Source organism: Syngnathus leptorhynchus, chromosome 18, assembly GCF_054491065.1.
Source record: "Syngnathus leptorhynchus isolate UIUO chromosome 18, UIUO_Slep, whole genome shotgun sequence".
NCBI classification, from domain to species: domain Eukaryota; kingdom Metazoa; phylum Chordata; class Actinopteri; order Syngnathiformes; family Syngnathidae; genus Syngnathus; species Syngnathus leptorhynchus.
Window position 1 is genome coordinate 1,795,887 of NC_141212.1, and position 22,999 is coordinate 1,818,885.

At 46.5% G+C, this 22,999-nt stretch overlaps 5 protein-coding genes across 9 annotated transcripts in view; 1 reads left to right on the forward strand and 4 right to left on the reverse strand.

Annotated features, from left to right (window-relative positions):
* tbc1d32 (TBC1 domain family, member 32) overlaps positions 1–22,999 on the forward strand; it is a 28,926-nt gene that overhangs the window by 399 nt on the left and 5,528 nt on the right. For 2 of the 4 annotated variants that reach the window (XM_085937180.1, XM_085937181.1), the window contains exons 2-38: positions 56–4,837; positions 4,914–4,950; positions 5,024–5,134; positions 5,532–5,741; positions 6,532–6,722; positions 7,340–7,550; positions 8,967–9,086; positions 9,675–9,739; positions 10,046–10,193; positions 10,272–10,436; positions 10,508–10,664; positions 10,732–10,803; positions 10,867–10,992; positions 11,064–11,142; positions 11,259–11,362; positions 11,449–11,510; positions 11,588–11,720; positions 11,788–11,847; positions 12,164–12,251; positions 12,319–12,456; positions 12,899–12,988; positions 13,335–13,510; positions 13,586–13,713; positions 14,054–14,261; positions 14,349–14,428; positions 14,774–14,912; positions 15,386–15,473; positions 15,632–15,750; positions 15,844–15,963; positions 16,355–16,443; positions 18,176–18,298; positions 19,326–19,479; positions 19,796–19,889; positions 19,957–20,061; positions 20,693–20,779; positions 22,266–22,335; positions 22,654–22,766. In XM_085937180.1, the coding sequence (XP_085793306.1) occupies positions 10,048–10,193; positions 10,272–10,436; positions 10,508–10,664; positions 10,732–10,803; positions 10,867–10,992; positions 11,064–11,142; positions 11,259–11,362; positions 11,449–11,510; positions 11,588–11,720; positions 11,788–11,847; positions 12,164–12,251; positions 12,319–12,456; positions 12,899–12,988; positions 13,335–13,510; positions 13,586–13,713; positions 14,054–14,261; positions 14,349–14,428; positions 14,774–14,912; positions 15,386–15,473; positions 15,632–15,750; positions 15,844–15,963; positions 16,355–16,443; positions 18,176–18,298; positions 19,326–19,479; positions 19,796–19,889; positions 19,957–20,061; positions 20,693–20,779; positions 22,266–22,335; positions 22,654–22,766 (3,313 nt within the window). In that variant the 5' untranslated portion in view covers positions 56–4,837; positions 4,914–4,950; positions 5,024–5,134; ... (4 more) ...; positions 9,675–9,739; positions 10,046–10,047. The remainder of the gene's footprint in view (positions 1–55; positions 4,838–4,913; positions 4,951–5,023; positions 5,135–5,531; positions 5,742–6,531; positions 6,723–7,339; positions 7,551–8,966; positions 9,087–9,674; positions 9,740–10,045; positions 10,194–10,271; positions 10,437–10,507; positions 10,665–10,731; positions 10,804–10,866; positions 10,993–11,063; positions 11,143–11,258; positions 11,363–11,448; positions 11,511–11,587; positions 11,721–11,787; positions 11,848–12,163; positions 12,252–12,318; positions 12,457–12,898; positions 12,989–13,334; positions 13,511–13,585; positions 13,714–14,053; positions 14,262–14,348; positions 14,429–14,773; positions 14,913–15,385; positions 15,474–15,631; positions 15,751–15,843; positions 15,964–16,354; positions 16,444–18,175; positions 18,299–19,325; positions 19,480–19,795; positions 19,890–19,956; positions 20,062–20,692; positions 20,780–22,265; positions 22,336–22,653; positions 22,767–22,999) is intronic. The other 2 variants (XM_085937182.1, XM_085937183.1) reach the window with 2 other exon arrangements.
* On the reverse strand, positions 277–2,077 carry LOC147042249 (gap junction Cx32.2 protein-like). Its single transcript, XM_085937195.1, has 2 exons — positions 1,388–2,077; positions 277–1,228 (listed from the first exon to the last, which is right to left on the reverse strand). Exons 1-2 carry the CDS (start codon positions 1,514–1,516, stop codon positions 623–625), a joined length of 735 nt encoding a protein of 244 aa, XP_085793321.1. The 5' UTR covers positions 1,517–2,077; the 3' UTR covers positions 277–622.
* Positions 3,037–4,972, reverse strand: gja13.1 (gap junction protein alpha 13.1). The gene is made up of 2 exons (XM_085937194.1): positions 4,719–4,972; positions 3,037–4,252 (listed from the first exon to the last, which is right to left on the reverse strand). Exon 2 carries the CDS (start codon positions 4,223–4,225, stop codon positions 3,350–3,352), a length of 876 nt encoding a protein of 291 aa, XP_085793320.1. The 5' UTR covers positions 4,226–4,252; positions 4,719–4,972; the 3' UTR covers positions 3,037–3,349.
* Positions 5,350–7,574, reverse strand: LOC147042251 (gap junction Cx32.7 protein-like). Of its 2 annotated transcripts, XM_085937191.1 has the most exons (5): positions 7,320–7,574; positions 6,570–6,716; positions 6,210–6,395; positions 6,030–6,131; positions 5,350–5,891 (listed from the first exon to the last, which is right to left on the reverse strand). In XM_085937191.1, the coding sequence occupies exons 2-5, from the start codon at positions 6,696–6,698 to the stop codon at positions 5,445–5,447; spliced, it is 864 nt and encodes a 287-aa protein (XP_085793317.1). In that variant the 5' UTR covers positions 6,699–6,716; positions 7,320–7,574; the 3' UTR covers positions 5,350–5,444. The 2 variants fall into 2 exon arrangements, with proteins under 2 accessions (XP_085793317.1, XP_085793316.1); XM_085937190.1 differs by having other exon boundaries at positions 5,350–6,131.
* hsdl1 (hydroxysteroid dehydrogenase like 1) lies at positions 7,711–9,378 on the reverse strand. The gene is made up of 5 exons (XM_085937192.1): positions 8,930–9,378; positions 8,329–8,774; positions 8,181–8,264; positions 7,967–8,104; positions 7,711–7,890 (listed from the first exon to the last, which is right to left on the reverse strand). Exons 1-5 carry the CDS (start codon positions 9,147–9,149, stop codon positions 7,825–7,827), a joined length of 954 nt encoding a protein of 317 aa, XP_085793318.1. The 5' UTR covers positions 9,150–9,378; the 3' UTR covers positions 7,711–7,824.

Consider the following 22,999-nt stretch of genomic DNA (forward strand, 5'->3'; position numbering starts at 1 on the left):
GTTATCATCATTATTATTTCATGTTGTAACATCGCCATTTTTGTTTTGTTGAAAGGTCCCAGTGTTCTGGACCCTGTATTCGAGCTCAATGTGCCCAGAGACGTCAAGGTACAGTCAATTTGTTACCAATGAGCAAATGTTTAAACTATCAAGTTTTTTAGGTTTGAAAAGTTCCCCTATGTTCATTTACAAGTCCTGTAGCTCCCAAATGTATCTGCACCAAGACTATTGACGCTCTAATAACCCCAAACACACTTTGAAGATTTGAAAAGGTCACAAATGTGTGCGATATTAAATTACACAAATAAACCTTTATTAAAATCACAAAGATGAAGCAAAAAATACAATGTAAAAGAACCTGATCCACAATCAAAATATTTACACCTTTCAAAAAGTCAGATAACAATATTTACCAACCAGCGTGGTAATAAAAAGCAAGGAACATGACGAGCTAACCTGAATTGAACTCTCAGCAGATATGTTTGAGGTACTGATCAAAAACAACATACTTTTAAATAAAATCAAAGACAAAGTACCTCTATATTTGGAAGTTGCCCTTGGGAGGCCGTTTTCAAGTTCTTCTGGGGATTTTCTTCCGCCAGTCGCCATTTTGTCCACTCGCTCACGCTCGGAATCCTTCGCCGTTCATTGGGCCCCGTATGGCTCCGGTGACAATTTTGGCTCTCCTCCGGGCATTCGTTGAGCACGCCAGGTAGAAGACCTCCACCACGTTGAGAAGCACCGACACGCAGGACATGACCAGCATGAAGAGGATGAAGATGGTCTTCTCGGTGGGTCGCGACATGAAGCACTCCACCGTGAAAGGGCAGGGCGCCCGCGAGCACACGATCTGGGGCTCCATGATGAAGCCGTACAGGTAGTACTGGCCCACGATGAAGGCCAGCTCCAGAATAATACGGAAGATGATGGACGTCATGTAGTTCCCCAGCAAGTTGCCCTTGATCTTCACCTGGCCTTTGTCGTCCGAATACTTGGGACGTTTTAGCATGGAGGTGTTGCTTCTGTTCAGTTTCTCCCGTAGTTTCTTCTCCTTGTGGACGACGTGCATGACGTGGCCCAGGTAGACCAGCGTGGGCGTGGAAACGAAGATGATCTGAAGGACCCAGAAGCGGATGTGCGAGATGGGGAAAGCGTGATCGTAGCACACATTTTTGCAGCCCGGCTGATTGGTGTTGCAAATCATCTTGGACTGCTCGTCGCTCCACACCTGGAAACGGAACAAAACATTGTTCCACTCCTGTTCTGCAGGGTGCGATACTGCCTTGTAAAATTTGGCATCTCTTTTTTTTTTTCAACAATCTTAAAATTCACATTGGATCTAATCGGCAAATGTCGAATTGTGGAAGAAGTAATTGAAGAAAGAGACCTTCTCCGCCCCGGCTCCAAGGACCATGATTCTGAAGACAAAGAGCACGCTGAGCCACACCTTCCCGATGACTGTGGAATGCGACTGCACCTCTTCCAACAGCTTCGCCAAAAAGCCCCACTCGCCCATCTTCAACTTTATTCACCACCACACTTTCAACCAAAAAAAAAACAACTCCTGGTATTATTTGGCAATATTTCAATGCCACTGCATAGTTTTTGGTTGAAGGACACCTTGAAATGGTAAAACTGAGCTGAAATTGTCAGCTTCAAAACAAAAAGAGAGAAAAATGTAAACATTACGTAATATAAATCAACTTTTTTGAAATGTTCATTTTGTTTTTGTAGTTTTACTGTCGCAACCTTTTGGGTATAAATTGCTATAAAATAATTGCTCTCAGTCTTCCGTTGATTATGTGACCCAAAAATACACACAAAAAATGGCCGGTTGGTTTAAAAATTTAGCAATTTCAGTTGTTGATTACATTTTGAACTACACTGGAATGTTCCAGCAATGGTCAGTGTATACGTCGAGAAAAAATATACAGTTATACATATATTATATACATATGAATATATATAGATTATAAATCAATGTATATATATATATATATATATATATACATACATACATACATACACATACATATATATATATATATATATAAATACAGGTAACTGCTGATACTCTCTTTTAATGAAAGAAAATTGTTTACCTTGGATTGGAAGAGTGACTCGTGCTGCTCTCCAGGTACACTGTGCAACCACTGAATGCTGTTTGGAATAAAGCGAAGGAAAAAAAAACGAAGCAAAGGTGGGGGCTGATTTTGCTGCCTTGAACCTGAGCTCAGGTTGCACAACTGTGTATATTGTGGGGGGGTCACGTTGCCACGTTTGATTTAAAAAAAAAAAGAAGTGACACACAGTAACTTGGAAAAGACAAGATTATGCGGGTTAATAATTGCTTTTGGGTGGATGTTAAAGTTCAAACTGCTCTCCAGTGTTGATGTTTTTCCTCTTGTCATCACATTTTGCACGTACACCGATGCAAGGTTTTATATGGTCTTAGATGTCCAAAATGTGATGATGTAACTGCAGATAGAAAAGAAATGACTCCGACCACTCCTGGAATTTACTGGCAGCGTTGCAGCGCTGTCAGCAATTATTTCATTATGTCAGAAAATGTAACCTGCTAATTGATTCTAACTGTGCAATTGTTGGTGGAAGAAATAATATAATTTTTGTAAACATGAATTTTTGTCATCAAATGTTTATATACAGTATATATAAACATAAAGGCAAATATGATCAAATTGTTATTTTAATTAAAAATATTAATGAATAAAATCAATTGTTCTAAATGAATTCATAAATAGAAATATATGAATTGTTTTTAAAATAAATATACATAATGAATGAATATTTTTGAATAAACTGAGATGAAATATAATTGTTAATTAGGTTAAAAAATTCCAATGAATGCAAATAGATATGTATAAAATCAAATATGTATCATGTATGCATGTTGATGCAGCCTAATGCATCCATATAGATACAATTAAATCCAGGAAATATTTTAATCAAGTAAACTAATTTAGAGCCTCCATCTTGTCATTTCTTCAGCAATAATAAATTCAGCAAACGTTTTTGTATCAAACTTTAATCATTTTCCTAAAAACATACAGTGCATATACAAAACAAGTGATATCCAATATCATCAACATGATCATGATTATTTCAGATATTTTCATGCACCAAACAATAACTTAATAACAGAATCGAAAAGCACAGTCCATCTCGGGTGTCATTGTGGATATTTATTCTATTTTGAAATAATTTAGACCAAAACCGTAGAGCAGAGAATGAATCTAAATACAACAACCTCGCTGCACTTGATTTGTACATTTTGAAAGCAAAAGAAATATACCAAGAATAACCCATCAAAACAAACGCAAGATGCTCGCTAGTGATCGCCCAACAGCTGCTTCTCCTCCTTGGCTCCATCCAGGCTGCCCCCCAGACTCTGGTTGCCCTCCATCTCAATGTCCAGGTTCAGGTTCTTCTTATTTTGCTCCAAGGCATCCTCCGCCGTGGGCCACCCGGGCTCGGAAAGCCCGACTGGGCTCCTGACGGTGTTGATGGGGAACCTCCGCCTGGACCTGGACTTGTCCTTGCATCGTTTGCACAGCAGGTAGAAGACCTCGAACACGTTGAGCAGCAGGGACACGCAAGCCACGGCCAGCATGAAGATGATGAAGATGGTCTTCTCGGTGGGCCGCGACATGTAGCACTCGACGGTGAACGGGCACGGCTTCTTGGAGCACGGGAACATGGGCACCATGACGAAGCCGTACAAGTAGTACTGACCGACGATGAAGGCGGCCTCGATGATGATCTTGAAAAGCAGCTGGGTCAAGTAGCTCCCCAGGAGGTTCCCCTTAATGGTCACGTTGCCCTTTTCGTCAGTGTACTTGGGCGACTTGAGGCGGAGAGTCCCGCCGGGGCTGGCCAGCTTGTCCCGCATCTTTTTCTCCTGTTGGATGATGTGCATGGCGTGGCCCAGGTAGATCAGCGTGGGCGTCGACACAAAGATGATCTGAAGCGCCCAGAAGCGCATGTGCGAGATGGGGAAGACCCAGTCGTAGCAGACGTTCTCGCAACCGGGCTGCTTCGTGTTGCAGATGAAGTCGGACTGCTCGTCACCCCATACGTTCTCGGCGGCGGCGCCCAGGACCATGATGCGGAACAGGAACAGAACCGTCATCCAGATCTTTCCGATGACGGTCGAGTGCGACTGCACTTTGTCCAATAGGGTTGACAAGAAACCCCAGTCTCCCATCTTTGGCGATGATGTTTACTTGCTGATCTGGATTCCAAAATATTCAACAAAAAACACGGTCGTACATCGATTAATCGATAACTAATCGGTCGGCCTCTTGTAACCTTATTCTGTGTATTTCACTTGTTTCAAAATGTTGAAATAAAAATCGGAGTTGCTGAGTATTTTGTCGCATCGCATATCGGATCGATACAACAAATCCATGAATTGAATTTCAATTCTTTCTTTGATATTTAACATGAGCTGGAATCACGATTTTGTTTCAAACGCGACTCGAACAAAGTTTGCCCACCTGCCGCAACAGCGTACGTGTGTGAAGGGAACAAGAGCAGCTGTGTGAAGTTCATGAAATTGAGATGGAAAAAACAAAAAAAGAACCTGACGCAGCATTCGTGACCCAAAACTTCAACAGTATTGAAGCACTCTGCTGACTATTTTTTATTTTATTGTATTTTTTTTAATTTATAAATGAACATTTCTGTTGTCATCTTACCTGACGAGCGAGGCCGAGTGGACCGTCCGCGGCAGAGGTTGAGAGTTGACTGAGCTGAACCTTGGAGTGGGGTAGAGGCTGAGGAGGCTCAAGTACAACTTCTTCACTACAGTACTCGAGTATTTATCAAAATAGCTATTCTATGTACTGCTGCTCAAAAATAGATTTTGACTTTCTTTCTGAAATGCATTTCAGATTCCGTACTTCTATTCCTGTGAAGCCAAAGACTTGAGTGAGTCCTTCGACTTCTACCAGCGTACTCTATTCTTATGATTGACAGCAATTTTTTTTTGTACTACTTCTAGTTGAATACAGAGTACTTTTGCCAGATGGTGCTCCACCATGATTGGTCGGCCTCCGTTTCTCACTTTGGACTGGCGATGAAAGGGGGCGGGCCACACAGTAATGATTGACAGGTAAGAGCACAGCAACGCCACCATCCACAATCTAATCATGTTGGGGGGGAAAAAAATCCAAGTATTGCGCAAAAATGCTTTGAAACAAATCCATTTATCATTCCTGAATTTGTTCTGCTGGCAAGATGATCAATTATGCTTGTAAACGCTTTCCATTGAACTGTATTGAATTTGAAACTTTATTGATCAAACAAGCAAATCAGAACAACGCCAAACATCAACACAAAACAATTTTCTCAATGAAATGTCAACATAACACTTTTCCCAGATGATTTTTATGATTTTATATTTTCCAGTGAGAACACACAGCTCAAATATGCACTTCCTCCACGTTGCCTTTTCCCGTCATCTCCAGGTCAATGTTGATTCCGTTCTGTGTGATGCCGTCGTCCCTCAGCATGTACGCCTTCTCCTGAGAGGCGGTCGGCGCCGGGGTGACGGGCGTGACTGTGTAGTCCCGCCGCCGGGTGGCGCACTCCTTGGCCGCCTTAACGCACAAGTAGAGCAGCTCAACCAAGCACAGGGCGAGCGAAAGCAGCGCGGCCCCCAGCATGAACCAGATGATCACGGTCTTCTCGGTGGGCCGGGACAGGAAGCAGTCCACCAGGTGGGGGCACGGCGAACTCCTGCACACGTAGCGAGATTCCAGCGTCAAGCCGTACATGTAATATTGGCCCGCCACGAATACCATCTCCATGGCGATCTTGGCCACCAGGTGGACGACGTAGGCGCGGAGGAGGCATCCGCGGATGCTCACCTTAGAAAGATGATTAGAAACGATCTCCATTTGCTTTTGACACATACAATGTTTCAACGATACGTTCAAATGTAACGATTCATTTGAGTTTGTTAAATCAAATCCAAACCGTTTTTCCGATTCAAATCGGTCGGGTACCTTTCCAGTACTCTTGAGGTATTTTGGGATCTTGAAGCTCCGCTGAAGGAACAACAAGGCCTGGTCGTCGAGCTCTGCGTACTTCCGCATGCGCTCCTTCAACTGTGCCAACAGGGAAGGTCATACTGAGAAGCTGACGGAGGATGTCAATCACTCTCCGTTGCTCGTGTGATATCGTACCTTTTTCTCGACGTGAATGACGTGCAGGACGTAGCCCAGGTAGAGCAGCTTGGGCGTTGCCACGGCGATGATCTGCAGGGCCCAAAAGCGCACGTGCGAAATGGGGAAGGCGCTGTCGTAGCACACGTTCTCGCAGCCCGGCTGTTCGGTGTTGCACACAAAGTCCGACTGCTCGTCGCCCCACACCTGCGAGCCCGGGACACCCGCGTCGCTCATTTGAACAAACATCTCCGAGATGTTCACCAGATATGTACATGACGTGTTGAAAAGCACAGGAGACAAATATTTGCTCCAAAAAGTTCAACTTGTTTTCTGTTTTTAGCGCAACACTAAATGTCAAGTCCGGTCGAGTGAGCTGACCCTGTCGGCGCCCGTGCTCAGGACCAGGATGCGGAAGACGAAGAGAACCGTGAGCCAGATTTTGCCCACGACGGTGGAGTGAGTCTGCACTTTGTCCAACAGGCGACCCAGAAGATCCCATTCGCCCATCTTCGCTCGTCACGCTTCCTAAATGTAAAACAGTCAAGTACAAAATGATTTGTTTACGAGTTACATTTTTGTAGTCATGCTAGGGACAGTGGCACAAGTCTTAGAAGGTCACAGAAAGGAAAAAAAAAATGTCTGAGTGGAGTCACAGCTGGTGAGGATGTTTAAATCCATCCTTGAAACACACACACACGCTTTATCTGCTTGTGAGCCAGAACTTAACCTTGGATGATAACACACACGAAGAACAAAAAAAAAAATTACTTAAGAGCCAAGTTTTACCATCACACAAGTATCAATTAACTTTTAAGTAATTTAAAGAATTTGATTTGAAAAAATGGTCGTACAACAATCAGCAAAATCACAAAGTTAATTCTAAAAAACAAATTAATTTTGCCTATTTTTGTTAGCCTTGTCGAGTCCCTCGAAAGGCGAGATTATAATCAAAGCTATTATGCTTATTAGCGCCTCGAGTGAGTCAAAATATTAGGAACCGATCTCGTCATGATACATTTGTACTCACGTCAACAATCTCAATCAAAAGCAAAATACCTTTGGCGTAATGATGGGCTCTAGCGCCTATGTTTGTTGATCTGCAAAATAAAAAGTCATTTGATAGCGTACCTAACGAAGTGTCTGCGCAGGTCCTCGTACCAACGATGAAAAAGATGAGGAACGCCGGCAGCCCGGTGGGAGAAAAAGTCAGCGCGTCGTCGTCTCGTCGCTTTGCTCCGCTGCGGAATTATCAGGAAGGTCCCGTCCTACGCATCACAACAAACCTTTGAACGGCAGATACCTGGAAGCTTGTGATGCTTTGTTTGGTCTCCCCCCATGCAAGCGGACCCTAAGATACTTGTGAGTACCGTCGCGTTCTCTGTATATGTCGTACAGTAGATCGATTGTGCAAGTTCTCTTAAAATTCATTTCCCATCATAGATACTCTCGCTCTTAAGACGTTACTTAACACGGTGTCACTTATGATAAAAGCAAACGTGAAAGAGGAACTTTTTGATGATTATTATTTTTTTAAATAATTTATTCAATTTGCTTGGTCAGCACAAACAATCCAAGAGGGTTGATGGCGCGGTCAACGCTAGTGGGAATGATTCTGGAGTGATAGGAGCCACTCTTAACCGATGAACACCCGCCAGCCCGAAACCCAAATACACTCCGGGATGCGCCTCATCAGTCCGTACTGAGGAAAGAAAACACAATCAACGTTCAGATGGCAAACACGGGGCACTGATGCGTGTCGATCACGGGGTCCCCACCAGCAGTGTGTGCGGCCAATAGCCGGTGGTCCGGTTGGACACGCCGAGGGTCGAGATGGCGTGGCGAACGTAAACCTGCGGCGCGGGCGTCAACCAGCCTTCGGTGAATGAGGCCGGGCGCTGCTTACTGGAGGCCAACTGTCCGTTAAACAGGCTTTATTGTATTTTCAAATTCATCGCATCAGGTTTGGAAATCCGGACACGTATGACAGACCCTAAACGGAAGCAGACTTTGGGCAAAGATCCCTCTCGCGCCGTACTCAAGGTGGAGAGCTCGAGAGAAATGATCCAAGTAGCCCTGGAAAGCAAATATTCACCTTCATTTCGTATTCGATTATTTTGCGCAAAACGTTTCTTCTTACGGTGACGGCGCTGAGCATCACTCTCCCAGGCGTCGGCCTGCCGCAGGAACCGGACGAGATGTTGACTATGGCCCCTCGACTCCGCTCTAGCATGCCCGGCAGCACCAAGCTGGTCAACAGCGTGGCCCCTACGACATTATTGGCCGTCGCCTCCATCAGCCTCTGGTCAGAGATTTCCAGAAGCTCCCGTGGAGATGCGCACGACTCGTCCACGCAGTTGACGAGGAGACCCACATCTTTGCCCCTCACCGCTTCCTTGACCATCTTGCCGGCCGCCTCGTCCCAACCCAGGTCGGCGGGGACCAGGATGGTTTCCATGCCGTGGGTGTGAGAGAGATTTGCGGCAAAGTCGCCGATGCCGGAGCGGCCGTTGGTGATGAAGATGATGCTGAGGCCGTGTCTTGCTAGCTCCTCGGCGTACGCCTGCGCCACCGGTTCCGATGCGCCTGACGGGAGACATGTGGATCACATATTTGTTTACATTCGCCACGCCATCTTCATATGGTGTACCAGTTTTTTGGCCCCCTGCTGTTATCCATGCATTCTACCTGGCTATAACTATTTTCATTGCTATGTGGAAATGTCTTTTGCTATTTCTTACCATACACGACAGCCCAGTCTCCATATCTTTCCCTCAGCTTCCTGCTGGGGAGCATCCTGGGCAGGAAATGCACCCGGACCAGTACGTAGCAGTCCTTGAGCAGGATGACAGCCTTGCTGGCCGCGTACAGAGCGCCCACCAAGGCGAGCATCTCTAGGTAACTGCTGCACGACTGGGACATTTCCCTGTAAAGCAAATTGAAGCTGTCCACTGCCGCCATGCTGCTCCCTCAAATGTAATTGCAGCAAAACGAAGAGTTAGTCGATACACGCAACGTTGTATTTGTCCGACGAAATGTTAAATGAGTGCTAGGGCATGCTAATCAAATGTTGCTACATAATATATTAATTAGAACATGTTTGAAAGTAAGTTGTAGAGCCGGTTAATTCTGCAGAGATTTGCCTTAAATGCAACCCGGAAGAAGGAGCAAAACAATGAGTCACGTGATGTTATGCCGGAAGCACGACTGATGCATTCAAAGGCTTATGAGAGAAACCGGGAAAACGTAATTTATTTTTCCGAACCGCCATTTTCTGTCCTTATAACGACTTTTAAGTATCAAAACTACACGTACTTTATTCTTAATTAGTTCTACTTTTCTTTTTTTCACTATTTTCTTTCCACTTGAGATACTTGAATGATACGCGCATCGTGTCTCTTTCTCATGCTCGTGATGATTTGAACGCAGCACGATGGTCGTTACGCTATCCCACAATACACCGCGGTTTGGTGGCTGTTTCCATAGAGACGCGGATGGCGGCTGGCTGACAACGTTAGCGACTTGAAGAGAATCCGTGAAAGGAACGCAAGGTGCGTTTGGACTCGGCGGATTTCTAGCCTGACTTCCTCTTTATTTTTTGCCTCTTGAAGTTAATATTTATCTACGTAAGAAGCAGAGTTGTCAGCCCCAGAGAGTAAAAACCACAGTTTGGCTTTAGCTAAATCTGGCAGGTAAACGAGTTCACTAGAGGTTTTAGTTACTTGTTTATCTGCTGGCTGATTCGAAGAACGTGTGGCTAGAGCTTAACTGTGGCAGGGTTTCTACTCTCTGGACCTGGATTTGCCACCTCTGCACAGGAATATGGAAAGTAGTTTGAGCAATCTCTTTTGCAACAGAGATGTCTTGCGAAGATGAGGAGCAGCTGTCCGCTCTACTCAAACAGTTTCTGAGAAGCATCGACGAGCAACTAAGTAACGCTCCTTCGCCTCAAAGCGCCGAGGACATTCTTCTTCACCTGGAGGAGACAGACAAGAACTTCCACAAGTGAGCTCAGAGCTATCTAGCGGTGGACATCAACTCTGATAGTCAAGGGTTCACTTTCATCACCTCTGTCTTCCCCAGCTATGATTTTGTCAAAACACTGCGTCAGCGCTTGGAGACCTCCCTGGGGTGTGTGGTGGACGAAGAGATCAGAAAGCTGCCCCGCGACGACGAACAACACGCCGTCGGCTCAGGTCACGACGTCCTCATCCACGCGGCTGCCGGCCGCAGCCGAGCGTCGCTGCAGTGAGTCCAACTCGGGCTGTAGTCACACGTGGAAGAAAACTGCTAACGTTGACACGTTGTGTCATCACCAGGTACCAAAACATGACGCAGAGCTTGAGAGCCACCATGACTGCGGCCGTGGATGGCTTAGTCAGAAGATTTCACGAGGACCAGCTAAGGAAGGAGGAGGAGATGCAACACGGTCGCTACTCCGACGAATGCTCCGACAGCGGCGACTCCTTCAATCAGGTTTTTTTGCAGACTCGTTTGTGTGGTAAAATGTAAAGTCGATTTATGATTCCATCTATTTCCCCAGTGTTACGCCTTCATTCAGCAGGAGCAGCTGCAGGCTCTGGCTGAGAAACTGGAGTCAGGTCAACCCAAAGAGGTGAAGAAGATGCACTCTATTTTCTAGGATTTGATTTCATGTGTTTGTGTCATTTTTGTGTAGGTTCGTAGGGAGGCCCTGCAGGTGCTCCGTTGTGCGCCCCCGTCCGATGTGCTGAGCTGCGACGGCTGGGCCCGCCTACGCCAGAACCTCTGTGCCGCGCTGAGCGAGCCCGACGCCGAGCTCAGTGTACGCCGCCGTCTACTTTTTTTCTCCAATAAACAAACATTCATTTTTAATCTGGCACCTTGTCGCTACAGGACCACATTCTTCAGTTCTTCGCTAAAAGCTTCTCCTCGTCGCCCCTGAACGTCACCCGTGAGATCTACACCAGCCTCGGTAGGCTTGCGGTTTTTCACCCCAGCCCAAAGTATCCTGCCGCCAATCGTTTAAAAACTGAAAGGTTAGCCGAGGTCTGCAAGTTAATAACTTTGGTTTCAATGTCTTCCATTCAGCCAAAAGCACGGAGTACACTTTTTCGTCTCTCAAGTTGAGCTTTCCGAGCGCTGCGGCCGGCTTGGACATCAGCAGACCCGAAATCGCCACTCTTCTCAAGCAGGTATGCTCATAATAGAAATCTGTCATCTTCAAATGTCGTTTGCAGGCAAAATAAAAATAAAGGCTGGTCAAATATCTTTCACTCAGATGCGTCTGATGAACGACTTTCAAAAGGAGGTGACCGCTTTCTGGATCCGCCACCCGGAAAAGTGGGTTTTCCCCACTGCTCGCTTTTTAAAAAAAATAATTATGGAGATTGACCGACATTCCTCTCGCTCTTCTTCAGGTACATGGAAGAAATCATCGAGAGCACTTTCTCCCTCCTATCCCTCAGCGGCGACTCGGCAGAGAAGGTCTTGGAGCCCTCTCATCTGCTGGCACTGCTGGATGTCCGAGCCACCTGGTTCACAAAATGGATGGTGCGTGTCGCCGCTCGACGTTACGTGTGTATCTTACATTTTTTAAGTGCTTTGTTTTGTTTCTCAGCACGGCTCCTACAGCCGGACGGTGGCTCTCCGTCTCCTACAGAGCAGATACAAGCGTCTGGTGAGTGAATCGTCATTTTGATCTGTCATCGTATTATTGTGAAATTTGAACGCATCACTTTGGTGGTCCCACCGAGCGAGTTTGTCATTCCAGAAGTGATTCCTTAATCCTCCCGCTCGCCGCCGGCCTTTTAAAGGGGATTACTGCCGAGGCCCTCGCTTTACGGCCTCTAAATTAACTGTCAGTAAAATGGCGACGTAATCCCGCTATGGAGTCGCACTGTAAAAAAAAAAAAAAATTGAACAGAAAAATAAGTGACGGGCAGGTGTTTATTAAGAGACATCCATTATTATTTCTTGGGATGACATCTTGTCAGATGGAAGCCGCTGTGCAGCAGTGCGTCCTTTACCAGGAATGCTGCCATCGTTCCACACATCTCCACCCTGAGGAGCGGCAGAGCTCAGGTGAGTGCAAAAAAAAATTTGCGATGAATGTGGGCGACACCGATGTCATCTCTTCACTGTGTCGCAGATTTGGACGTGAGCGCCGTCTATAGCGGCAAGGAGCTGCAGTACGCCGTGATCGTTCATTCGTTGTGCTTCTTGGGTAAAGTCCTCCTCTACGCCAGCGGCAGGAAACTCTTTCCCATCAAAGTGGCTGCACGAGAAGGTGAACGCTTCACAACAACGAATACGCACACCTCGTTTATATCATCGGTAATAAACATAACGTGATTGCGGACGACTCATTGTCTGCACTCGTGGCTTTATTGAGGCCGTTAAGGTTGTCTCACCGTATCGAGGCGGTGACTTGAGATTGATTATTTTTTATTGATTCCAGGGAGGGTGGAGACTGTTGACACAGGATTTTTTACCTCTGACTCATCTGATAATATTCACAATTATTGATTAAAGGTATTGCTCGATTAGCAATCGGTTGCGTCAGATCATTAAAAAATGCACCGTCTGCCCAATCCACCCGCTGTAAAAATTGCGTGGCCTCGACGGGCTCATGGTTGTGTAACGGGTCGACTTCATTTGACTCCTTCAGGCAAAGTGCAAAGTAATTCATCATACTGAACATTTCTGACATGATCATTTCCTCTTTACAGATCCACTCAGTGTGACGGACCTGGTGGTGGTTCTCATAAACATCATGCTCCAACATCCGCAGCCATTTTGTAACGACAGCCAACACGCAGGTGGCCAAACACACACACACACACACACACACACACACACACACACACACACACACACACACACACACACACACACACACACACACGCCTTTAGGTTGAAATGACAAAGTCAGATTATTGCAAGCAATCAGCCAGTAAGGGAACACCAAGGTCCTTCCCAACATTCCTCAGCGCTATCTTTTATCTGATAGCCTTGTCCTCGGGCCTTCTCAGCTGTCATATTCTTAGGTGATGTTTATATTGTGACATGGGATGGTAAAGGCCGCAATAGGCAAACACCATGTAAATACCTATGGGGCAATAAAAAATCAATCCAAATCAAAAATAGTTTTTTTTTTTTTATTAGATTGGAATAGGAACAATTGCTTTTACTCGTCAGACGCGCTGTGCCCGAGCGGCCTGGTGATGGCGACGCTGACCGCCATGTGTGAGAGGACCCAGTGCGCTGACCAGTGTCTCCACCAGACGCCGGTCATTCAGACTCTCATGGCACCCGTCATCCAGGCGCTCAATGGAGGCCAGGTATGTTAGCATACCTCTTGTTAGCATTTGAGTCATAATACAATGGCAATTCTTTGTGTTTATTTTTTTTTGCAGAGCAAATTAAAGTGTCCTGCAGCCACCCTGCCTCAGGTGGCGTACATCCTAGCAAGGATGGTCAACACAGACCGAGGGTTAGCTCTTTTCTTGTATGACAAGAATCTGCTTGTGGGCCACAGTGAGAGGTGAGTTCTTCTTGATACTGCCAAAACACTTGTTTGTTAAAGTACACAGATTTTCAACTTAAAAAAAAAAAACACACACACAGTTTCTCACTCCTCATCAAGACCGTTCATTTGATATCTTATTCGATATGTTTTTGTGCTTTTCCATTTTTGAGCTTTCGACGAGTCGTCTAATGACCTCGGATCATCCCGCCTGTTGAAACGCTTGCTCGCGGGAGTGATTTCCATCCGATTTGTCAGCCTCATGAATTTTACACGAGTAGATATGGCGTGATGCAGCAGAACGCCATTAATAAAATAGCAAATTGACTCTGAAATCATTTCCCGGTTCTACTCGCAGAAGCACGACCGCTCACGCGCTGCTTCGCTTCACCCTGACGCTGCTGGAACGGGAACTCTCGGCGTCGGGCCAGGACGAGGCCCGCTCGCTTCGTTCTCTGTGCGGGGCCTTCGTCTTTGTGTGCGGGCGCATGTGCAACTCTTGCGAGGGCCTGCAGGTCCTGCGAGCGTACGGCCTCCACAAAGCAGCCGCCGCCGCCTGGAGAAAGGTCCGACCGACACTTATGTCGTAAACTCATCAAGACACTGACAATATAATCCTCCCTTACCACCTTGCTTGTTTTTATGATTTCCAGAGCAGTTCCCTGTCTGAAAGGATTCCGACCCCGGTGGCCGGAAAGAACCCTGCGACATCCACGCAGGAATTGCAGCACACGTAAGAAAGCAGCACGTACGACATCCCCCCGACAGCGTTGCTCTTGAATTCCGCTTTATCATCATTTATACCGGCAGATTTTGTTTTTTAATACACCTCGTTAATTGCATTTGCTAGACCTAATATTTTGACAGATGGGCTTCCGTTGACATTTAAAAGACAATCTCGTTGATGATTTACGCTTGCTCGACGGTCATAAAATCACCTTACACATCTGCGCTGACAGTATAACAGGTGAACTGTGCCATTGCTCGACAAGCGTGGCGCTTTATTGCATGTATAAACTTGCTCAACTGGACTCGGGCACTGCTAATATATATTTTTTCCATCCATCCATCCATACAGGCTGATGTGGGAGGAGACATTGCTGGATAGCCTGCTAAACTTTGCGGCCACCCCCAAGGGCGTGCTGCTGCTTCAGCAGAGCGGTGCCATGCAGGATTGCGTCTCCTACATGTTCTCTCGCTTTAGCAAAAAATTGCAGGTAAACGTCAAGATGTCAGCAATATGCGGGAATTTATTTGGGAATAAAAAAAAAAAAAAAGTATTCCAGACATGGAGACAGAGAAAGCCAAAGTAAATTAGTAAATGAGCCCGATAAGGTTCTATTCTTAATATTGTTTTTTTGTGCTAGTGTCCTCTTCAGTATTCACAGTGTGTCACCGGCTATGCTAATTCGGATCACACCTTTCGCGCATCACCTCACCCCCCACACCCACCACCGCTTGCACTTAATTTAGCGCCATTGTTTACTCACGCTTGTAATTGCATCCCGTGTTTGCTTTGCACTTTAATTAAGGAGCGTGATTATTTTGAACTAATGAAGACCCAACAGCCAGACTTGAAATCCAGCATATAATTGGATTCCCAAAAAACGTTCCACTGACAAATTTTCTCTCAGGTATGTTTTCAAACATGTTTCATTTACTGATTTCTCCACTATTTATTTTTTTTCAGGTGAGCCGTTGTGAGAAGTTTGGTTATGGTGTCATAGTAACGCAGTTGGCGGCCACGGCGGCGGGCGCCGTGGCTCTGCAGCGCTCAGGTACAACTCCACAGTTGTTGTTCCACTCCAATCCTGTAGGTGGCACTCATATAAAAACACTAAAGATTGCAAAAAAAAAATAGACCGCACCGATTTAATTCTTGATGTGGATTGGGGGACTGGAGTCAAAATAACACATAGGTGTTGTCGTGTGCCAGGCTTTGTGCGGGCCCTGGTTCTGGAGCTGTGGTCGGCGCTGGAGTGCGGCAGCGAGGATGCCAGGGCGGTCCGACCCAAATCCACACCCATGGAAGCCATCGACAGGAGCTGCCTCAAGGTACTGACAACCACTGCGGCTAGAAATGGCCTTTGTGATTTCTGCGTGGGTTTTGTGTGAAACTGGGTCGGTCGCTTTGTGTGTAATTTGCAGTCCTTCCTGTCGCTGGTCAACTTGCTGTCGTCCTCTCAGTCCGTGTGGCAGCTGCTTTCTGGACAACCTTTGGCCAACAAGAGTGAATACACACTGAGGGAAGTGCCAAGCTCCGTGCCTGTGAGTGAGCCAACACAAATACACATGTTTGGCGCCATCTTGTGGCATTTGTTTGCCACGGAACTATGTTCAAGTGATTTGCGGTACTTTATTCGGACAGACGTATTGCCGCTAAATATCGCTTCGTGCAGTTTAGCGCTTTTTAACGTTGAAGTACTACCACTTCTTTTGAACTTTAATGGGCAATGCCTTTTAATTGAATCCTCTCTCTATTTCCCACACACACATATATCCAGTCATTAAAGTTGCCTCCAATTCCTCTTTCATCCATTTGAGGGCATGTTTGCTCCTTTGACGAGGAGAGGAATTTGCAAGCGTGGCTTTTGTCTTCAACACGCAGGGCTTCCACCTCAAATGTGTGATGTTCTCAGCCTCCCACTGTGCTCCACAGGACTTGATCGACAGGCTGATTGCTGTGAATTCCGCCACCAAGATCCGTTCCCTCTTCCACTACGAGCAGTCGCACACGTTCGGCCTGAGGTGAGAGCCAAGCATCGCAGTCACCAAAAACAAGAGCAGCCCACGACGGTTAAAATTCCACCTTTTCCCAAAGTCCCGCCAGATTTTCTGATGTCTCACGTCACTTTTAATCGTTGGACTTCTTAAGGCGCATCTTGTTCTGCTATCTTTTTAATACGCCGGCGTTGTGTTGAAACACTCCATAAAAGTAAGCCTCTCGACGAAGATGAAGAGCCCAAATGTCTTCTCTGTTTGCTGCCATGGCAACCGGCGCTCGCCCGGGCCTGCATCGATTGCTACGCCCTCCCCGCTGGTGATGGATTAATGCACGGCGAGTGTGCGTGTGCGCTGGCGCGGAACGTAAATTTTGTCCCGTTTTTTTTTATTTTTTTTATGCAATGCATGCATTAACACTGCACATATTTGTAGGGAAGATCAGCACTGTCATTCAGAAGCAGACTTAACAGAAAAAGTATTATATGCTCCTCTTAGGACACTCGCCATGCAATTAAAAAAAAAAAAAAAAAAAAAAAAAAGATCCCGTCCCTTGTGCACAGCCTTAAAAAAAAACATTCACCTGCCGCCACACTATTCCAAATGTCCACAACATATGATTTGGAAAGTGTTGGCTGACGCGGCGAGATGTCCAGCAGACTTATGAGTGAGGAGAACACGTCGGGGGGGGGAAAGCTTATCGGACAAAGCGCTAACAGCTTTGCTTCTCCCAGCGTCGTTTTTAAACGGGGGAGAGAGGTCGTGGAGCTTGACAAGCTGGCAGCCTTTCACTTGGCCGCTGTCAAAGTGACTGAGAGCGCTTGTCAGTCAAATGTCCGTCCCGCACTCGGGCACATTTTAACAACAGCATCCTGTGCGCTTACTGGACACTCGATTAGGTACTGCTCAGATCCATCGGACGAGCGGTGCCGCGTTATTGAAATTGCCTCTTTTGCATTGTTAATGAAACGTCAGCCGGTGGCGGTAAAGCGCCATGACGTCTATTCGCCAACTGCCACGAAAGGGAAGACAATACAACAGGGACGCTCGGCTTTTGATTTTTTTGCAGGTTACGTAGCGAGCAAATGTTCTGTGCTGCGTAGCAAACAGTACTCGCGGGTCAGCCGAAGGACTCGGTACTCCTTAGAATTTAGATGTGATCCCTTGTATTTTTAGTGTTGAGGTTTGTAAAGTACAAAGCCCGAGCAGCGCCGCGGTTATTCCACAGCTTGTCTCAGCAGAATGTTTAAGCTGGGCATCATTACCAGCATTTGAAAATGAACCATGAAGGCTTCTCGCGGGGATTCCCCCACTTCCAGTCACCCTCCCCCCTTTTCTTTTTTTTTTTTACAAAGCTCGCTAGTGAAGCTGCCGGAGAAAATTGGCTTCGCTAATCCGCTTCTCGTAGACATTCATGACTCTCTAGAAATGGACTGGGATTGTTGGCGTGAATGGTAGCCAGTGTGACACTTGAGCACAGTTTGAGGGACTTTGTGCTGCTGCTTCGGCTTCTTTAAGTGGGCCAACATTTTCTTTCATATCCTTTTAGCATATCATATTAGACTGGCGCCTTAAGATGCAATATTAATTTTACCATCCACTCGTAACTCAAGTCATTTTTCCTCATTCAAATGAATGCAAATAACATGAATCCGTTCCAGCCTTCCCAAAATCCCACCCCCATTATTATTTTTAAAACCGCAGAGGATAAAGAATATATTAATATGTGACTATTATTTGATTGTCTCTGTTTTTGTAGATTGCTGAGCGCGCTGTGCTCGAGTCTGGACTCTTTTCTGCTTCTCGAGAGCCAGTACGATATCTGCAACACGTTGCTGCAAGGCCAGAGGGACAACGTGATCGACCGGAACGGCGGCAACGAGTAGGAACTAACCCACCGTGCATATTCAGCGCAGTCACAGTAGTTGACGTCTACTTTTACGTTCTTACTCACGACTGTGAATATTTTTTTTTTTTGCCGGCTACGCGGCTAAGCCCTCTTGTGTTTTTGAGTAAAAGGTTAAAGTGGCAGAAGGTTGTGGCTAACCGCCGGAGCACATTGAGCGCAAATGCCAAAAGCTCAGCAGGCTCGCCGTTCGCCTACTTGTGAAACATTTGGAGGCTGCCAAATTTGACGTTTTGATGTGGGCATGCGTTCCCGCTCACCTTGAGGGGGCTTTGCTAATGCAGCGCTAAAGGTCTCCGTGTTACACAAGACACCGACTGAGTCACGACAGGTGTGCGGAGACAAGCCAGAGTACCCGGAAACATTTGGAAGGGTCGAAACCAGGCGGGAGAAATGATTTGCCTACGATGAAATAAAGCCGACAGGAAATCAGAAAGTTCCGAGACCATCTGCCACCGGCGTGTAAATGACCTTAAAAGCACGACTCGTGTTAGCGCGTCGGGCGACACGGCGGCTTGTTCATTTCTCCGCATCATCATCATCATGGTCTTGGGTCCCACCGAAGCCAATTGTGGCTGCCACAATAATATCTTTCGAGACGCCTTTCGTTTGAATGTACTTCTTTGAGCGACTCTCCGGCGTGAGCAGAACGCATCGTCTCCGCCTCCTTGCCAATTTTCGAGTCCAAATTGCTCCCGAGGTCGGAACCGAAGCAGTTAGCGTTCAGTCTTAAAAGGCGCTCATGTCGGAGAATTCACAAACCCGACGAGAGGCGTTAACGGCGAGCTTCCCTCGCGTGGCGATAATGTACTGCGCTGACTCTCGTTTATGGTTTTCATTCTCCGTTTCTGTAATTGGACTTTTCACAGGGCACCTTTTTAAAGAAATAGAAAAAAAACTTGGAATGGGCTTCTAAAAGCACCAGAGAATTGATTAAAAATCATTCATGGAATCTTTTGATGTGAGACCAGACCCAGCTACACAAAAACTGTCCTTTCCTCAGGAGCTTCATCCTGGACAACGTATCGGTGGAACGGAACCACGTGCTGGTTCGCGTCGCCCTGGTCGGAGGCCCATCCGAGAGGAGACTCCCCCCGCGGGCATTGCGGCAGGTCAGCCTCACCAACCCGAGAAGAAAATCGACTCGCTTGCGTCGGGTATTAACGTCCCCCTTTTTTTTAATCGGCGAGAACGCTTCATTGCGTGTTTGAGACCGGCAGCCTGGCAGGGATGGGGATTGCTTATCAATTATTCAGGTCTGGTTTCAGAGAACAGAAAATGGGGTTTCATTTTAAGCGGCGGTCACAGAGAGGATGTGACACGCTCCCAACAGGAAGCTCTCGGCTCGATTCAAATTGCACCGCTCTTCTGTTTCGGCCTCCTTGTTGGAAAATATAGCTGTGATATGTTTTTGGAAGAAATGGAACATTATCAGCTGTTTTGAAAAGTGGTCTCTCTTTGTATCCTGTTCAGGGAGATGCTCCGTATCCTTGGCCCATGTTTTCATCATTCCCTCCGCCCACCTGCTACACTTTAGACCCACCGAGAAGCCAACAGAACCCGCTGGGTGAGTTTCCCCCTTCCGTGTGTTTGGACGCGGGTGCAGGAACCGACGTGGTGTTTTCATTGAACAGAACCCGAGATGACGGACTTCCTGACGTCGGCCCGAGACGACTGGATGGAGACGTGCCGCCGGCTCTACCGCAAAGTCGTGACGGCCGGCCACTTGAGCGCCACAGGTAAGGCGATGATGACTTGATGATGAAATGCCAACGACGTGGTTACGCGCACATAGTGGGGGAGCTTTCAAGAAATGGCGGCGGGTCCTTTTCAAATGTCACGCTCGCTCCCGTTAACTGCGGCCGTGACTCAGCGGCACCCAAAAAAAAAAAAAAGCAAGTCACGCCGAAAGTGGGTGTCGGCTTGGCACCAAGTGTGCACTAAGCCCGCCCGCTCCTCCTCGTTTTACGGCGAGCGTTTATTAAGGCGGGCTGACGATTTATACCCGGCGTTTCCCACCTCTGCTCTTATTTGGGCCGCCATTAACCGCCGGCTGGCGTGTCGTTGCCTTTTAACAACCCTTCATTGCAGCAAAATTGTAGCACTTAACAATAATGACAAATCAATTAAGCCCCTTTCCACCGTCACTTTATCCCACGCTCGATTGTTTGTTGCCACCGTGTCGCCATTAGCGCTTAGCGTGCAAAGGATGTGTGGAATTTTTTTAGGGGGGGGGACTGGCAAATTTGGAAGTGTATGTTTTACCTATTCCCAAATAACACATTTCTACCATATTTAAAATGAGCTCCCGTCTCTTGTGTCGCAATCTCATTTGTGTGTGTGCTTGCTCGTGTTTGTTTTCATTCACAGTGCTGGCTGACCTTCTGGAGAAGGTTGTGTTCCATCTGTCCAAATGTTCCACGGAGCGTTTCTTCTCCCCGCCCGAGTACAACAAAGGTCAGTGAGTGCGACGCCGGCCGGCCGCTCCTTCTCCTTCTTCTTGACAAGTCGGACGTGAGAACGGTGGCTAAAGGGCAGCGGCCAAGCAAGTCACGCCTTTTCTTCTCCAGATGATATGCGTGGCTTTCGGGTAAAAAGAGAACTGGTAGCTGAGAGGCGGCACCCCAAAGAAAAATGCAAACACTCTGACTGTAATTGAAAATGCACATTTACAAAACTAGCACCCAAAACGAGCAAAATCTTTTTCTTGCCTTGGAATTTTTTTTTTTTTTTTTAAACCAGTGCGGGCTTGTCAGCGGCTGACTGTTTACTAGCCGGGGGTAAAACAACCTACCGATGATGATGATGATGATGATGCAGCGCTAATTAGTGGATCTCCCAGCTCAAACCTGCGCGCCTACATTCCCAACGGCATCTCTGCGCTAATTACGCATTTTTTCAAGTCATCCCCGCAATTTTCACAAATTAAATTCACAATATCAAGCACCTGAGGAGATCTTTTCACAGCGGCTGAGGTGAACAGCTCAAATGGGTCTTCCGTGGACACTTCATTAGGCACACCCGCACCGCCTAATGCCAGCCGGTTCAACAATTCGGCTTTTAAGATGATTAAATGACAATCCAAATGTGAGTAAATATGCAATATTAACCGTCCACATCAATAAATAAAAATGCAGTCCATTTTAATTGCCAACCTCAGGAAATCGCCGTCGCCAGGAAATAATAAACGAGGGCATCCGCCACTGCGTGACCTATCGGAATATTGACACCTTTCCTAATTGATGAAGTCGTCCGCCACCCATCTCATCAAGCAACGACGGACGTGACGTTATTAGCAACACTCTACTATTCTTCTCAGGAAAAAAAAAAAAAAAAAGATCAGGAGACATTTTTAACTGAGGTTGATGCATCCTTGCATATTATATAAGAAGCGAAACACGGGCCAAATAACTGCTCCTATCTTAAGGCGTTGATGTATAAGCTTTGGACACTTGTGCTTTAGGCGCACGCTTAAAAATACACACTCGGGTCTTTTTCTTATAATTCTTATAATCAATCCCCGCAAATAACAGCTTAGGAGTGTCGGAAAGGAACGGGCTGTTTGTGTGTGTGTGTGTGTGTGTCTTGGCTATGAGCCCAGTGCCTCAGCCCTTCTCGAGTGCTCTCATTGTGTGCCGAGAGCAGACTCATTTGGCGAGCATTAACCTCTGTCACGTCAGCCCTCCTCGCCGTCCGTGGCGCTCGGAGGCGGACGCTTCCCTTTGAAAAGCAGAGCAGCTTTTATGCGGGCATCATAACAGCAACCTCCACCAGCACCTGTTCCGAGTACTCCCAGTCTTGTAGAAATTTAAAGGGGTTCAAGGATTGACCCCTTGAGGCACTCCACACGTCCTGGCCATTCAATCAGATTCAAAGCTTCCATCCTTTTTATGAGCGATGCCAGTCGTAATTGCCGCTTGTGTTTTTTGTAATTGTCGTGCAGAGCCGGAGATGAGCGCGGACGCGGCGGCGCTGTCTCCTGTGGAAACGCTCGGCACGGACGTCTGCCTTAGGTATATCGGCCGGCGTTTTTTTTGTTTTGGATTCGCAAGTCATATCCACTTCCACTTGTTTTCTGTGTACTTTTCCAGCTCTGCCGTTTTCAATTTTTTATGAGGGGAAAAAGATCTTAAATGTCATCGACATTTGATGTTCATGATGTTTTAATAATGAGACCATCCCCAAAATGAAGGGAATGAAACAAAACCCATTTATTGAAGTTCTTCCACTTGATTAATACACAGCCTAATTAAAACACAGATTCATCATTTATTCCGTATGATTCTTATATTTATTTGTTTTGGGGTTTTTTTTTTTTTTCTTTCTTCCAGATACGGCTTCGCCCTCAAACTGCTCAGCCAAGAAGAGGCGGCGGGCCACCTAACGCTCCTCATGAAGCACATTAAGAATTTCCTTTCCCGGCGAAGAAAGTCCTCTCCACTGCGTATCCTTGTTGTGGTTTAGTGTTTCAAAACAGGAGTTTAAATTTTAACATGGGGATTTTAAATGAAGGATTTGCCACGTTAAAAAGTACAATTTGTACCGAGCGACGTTGATTTTCCCGACGAAGCCGAAGGAAAGAGGCCATCCGATTTTCTGTTTGATTCCCTTTGATGCGCTCGCATTCGAGATGAAAAATGTCGCTTTCGACGGGGGCCGCGCTTCATTTGGAATTCT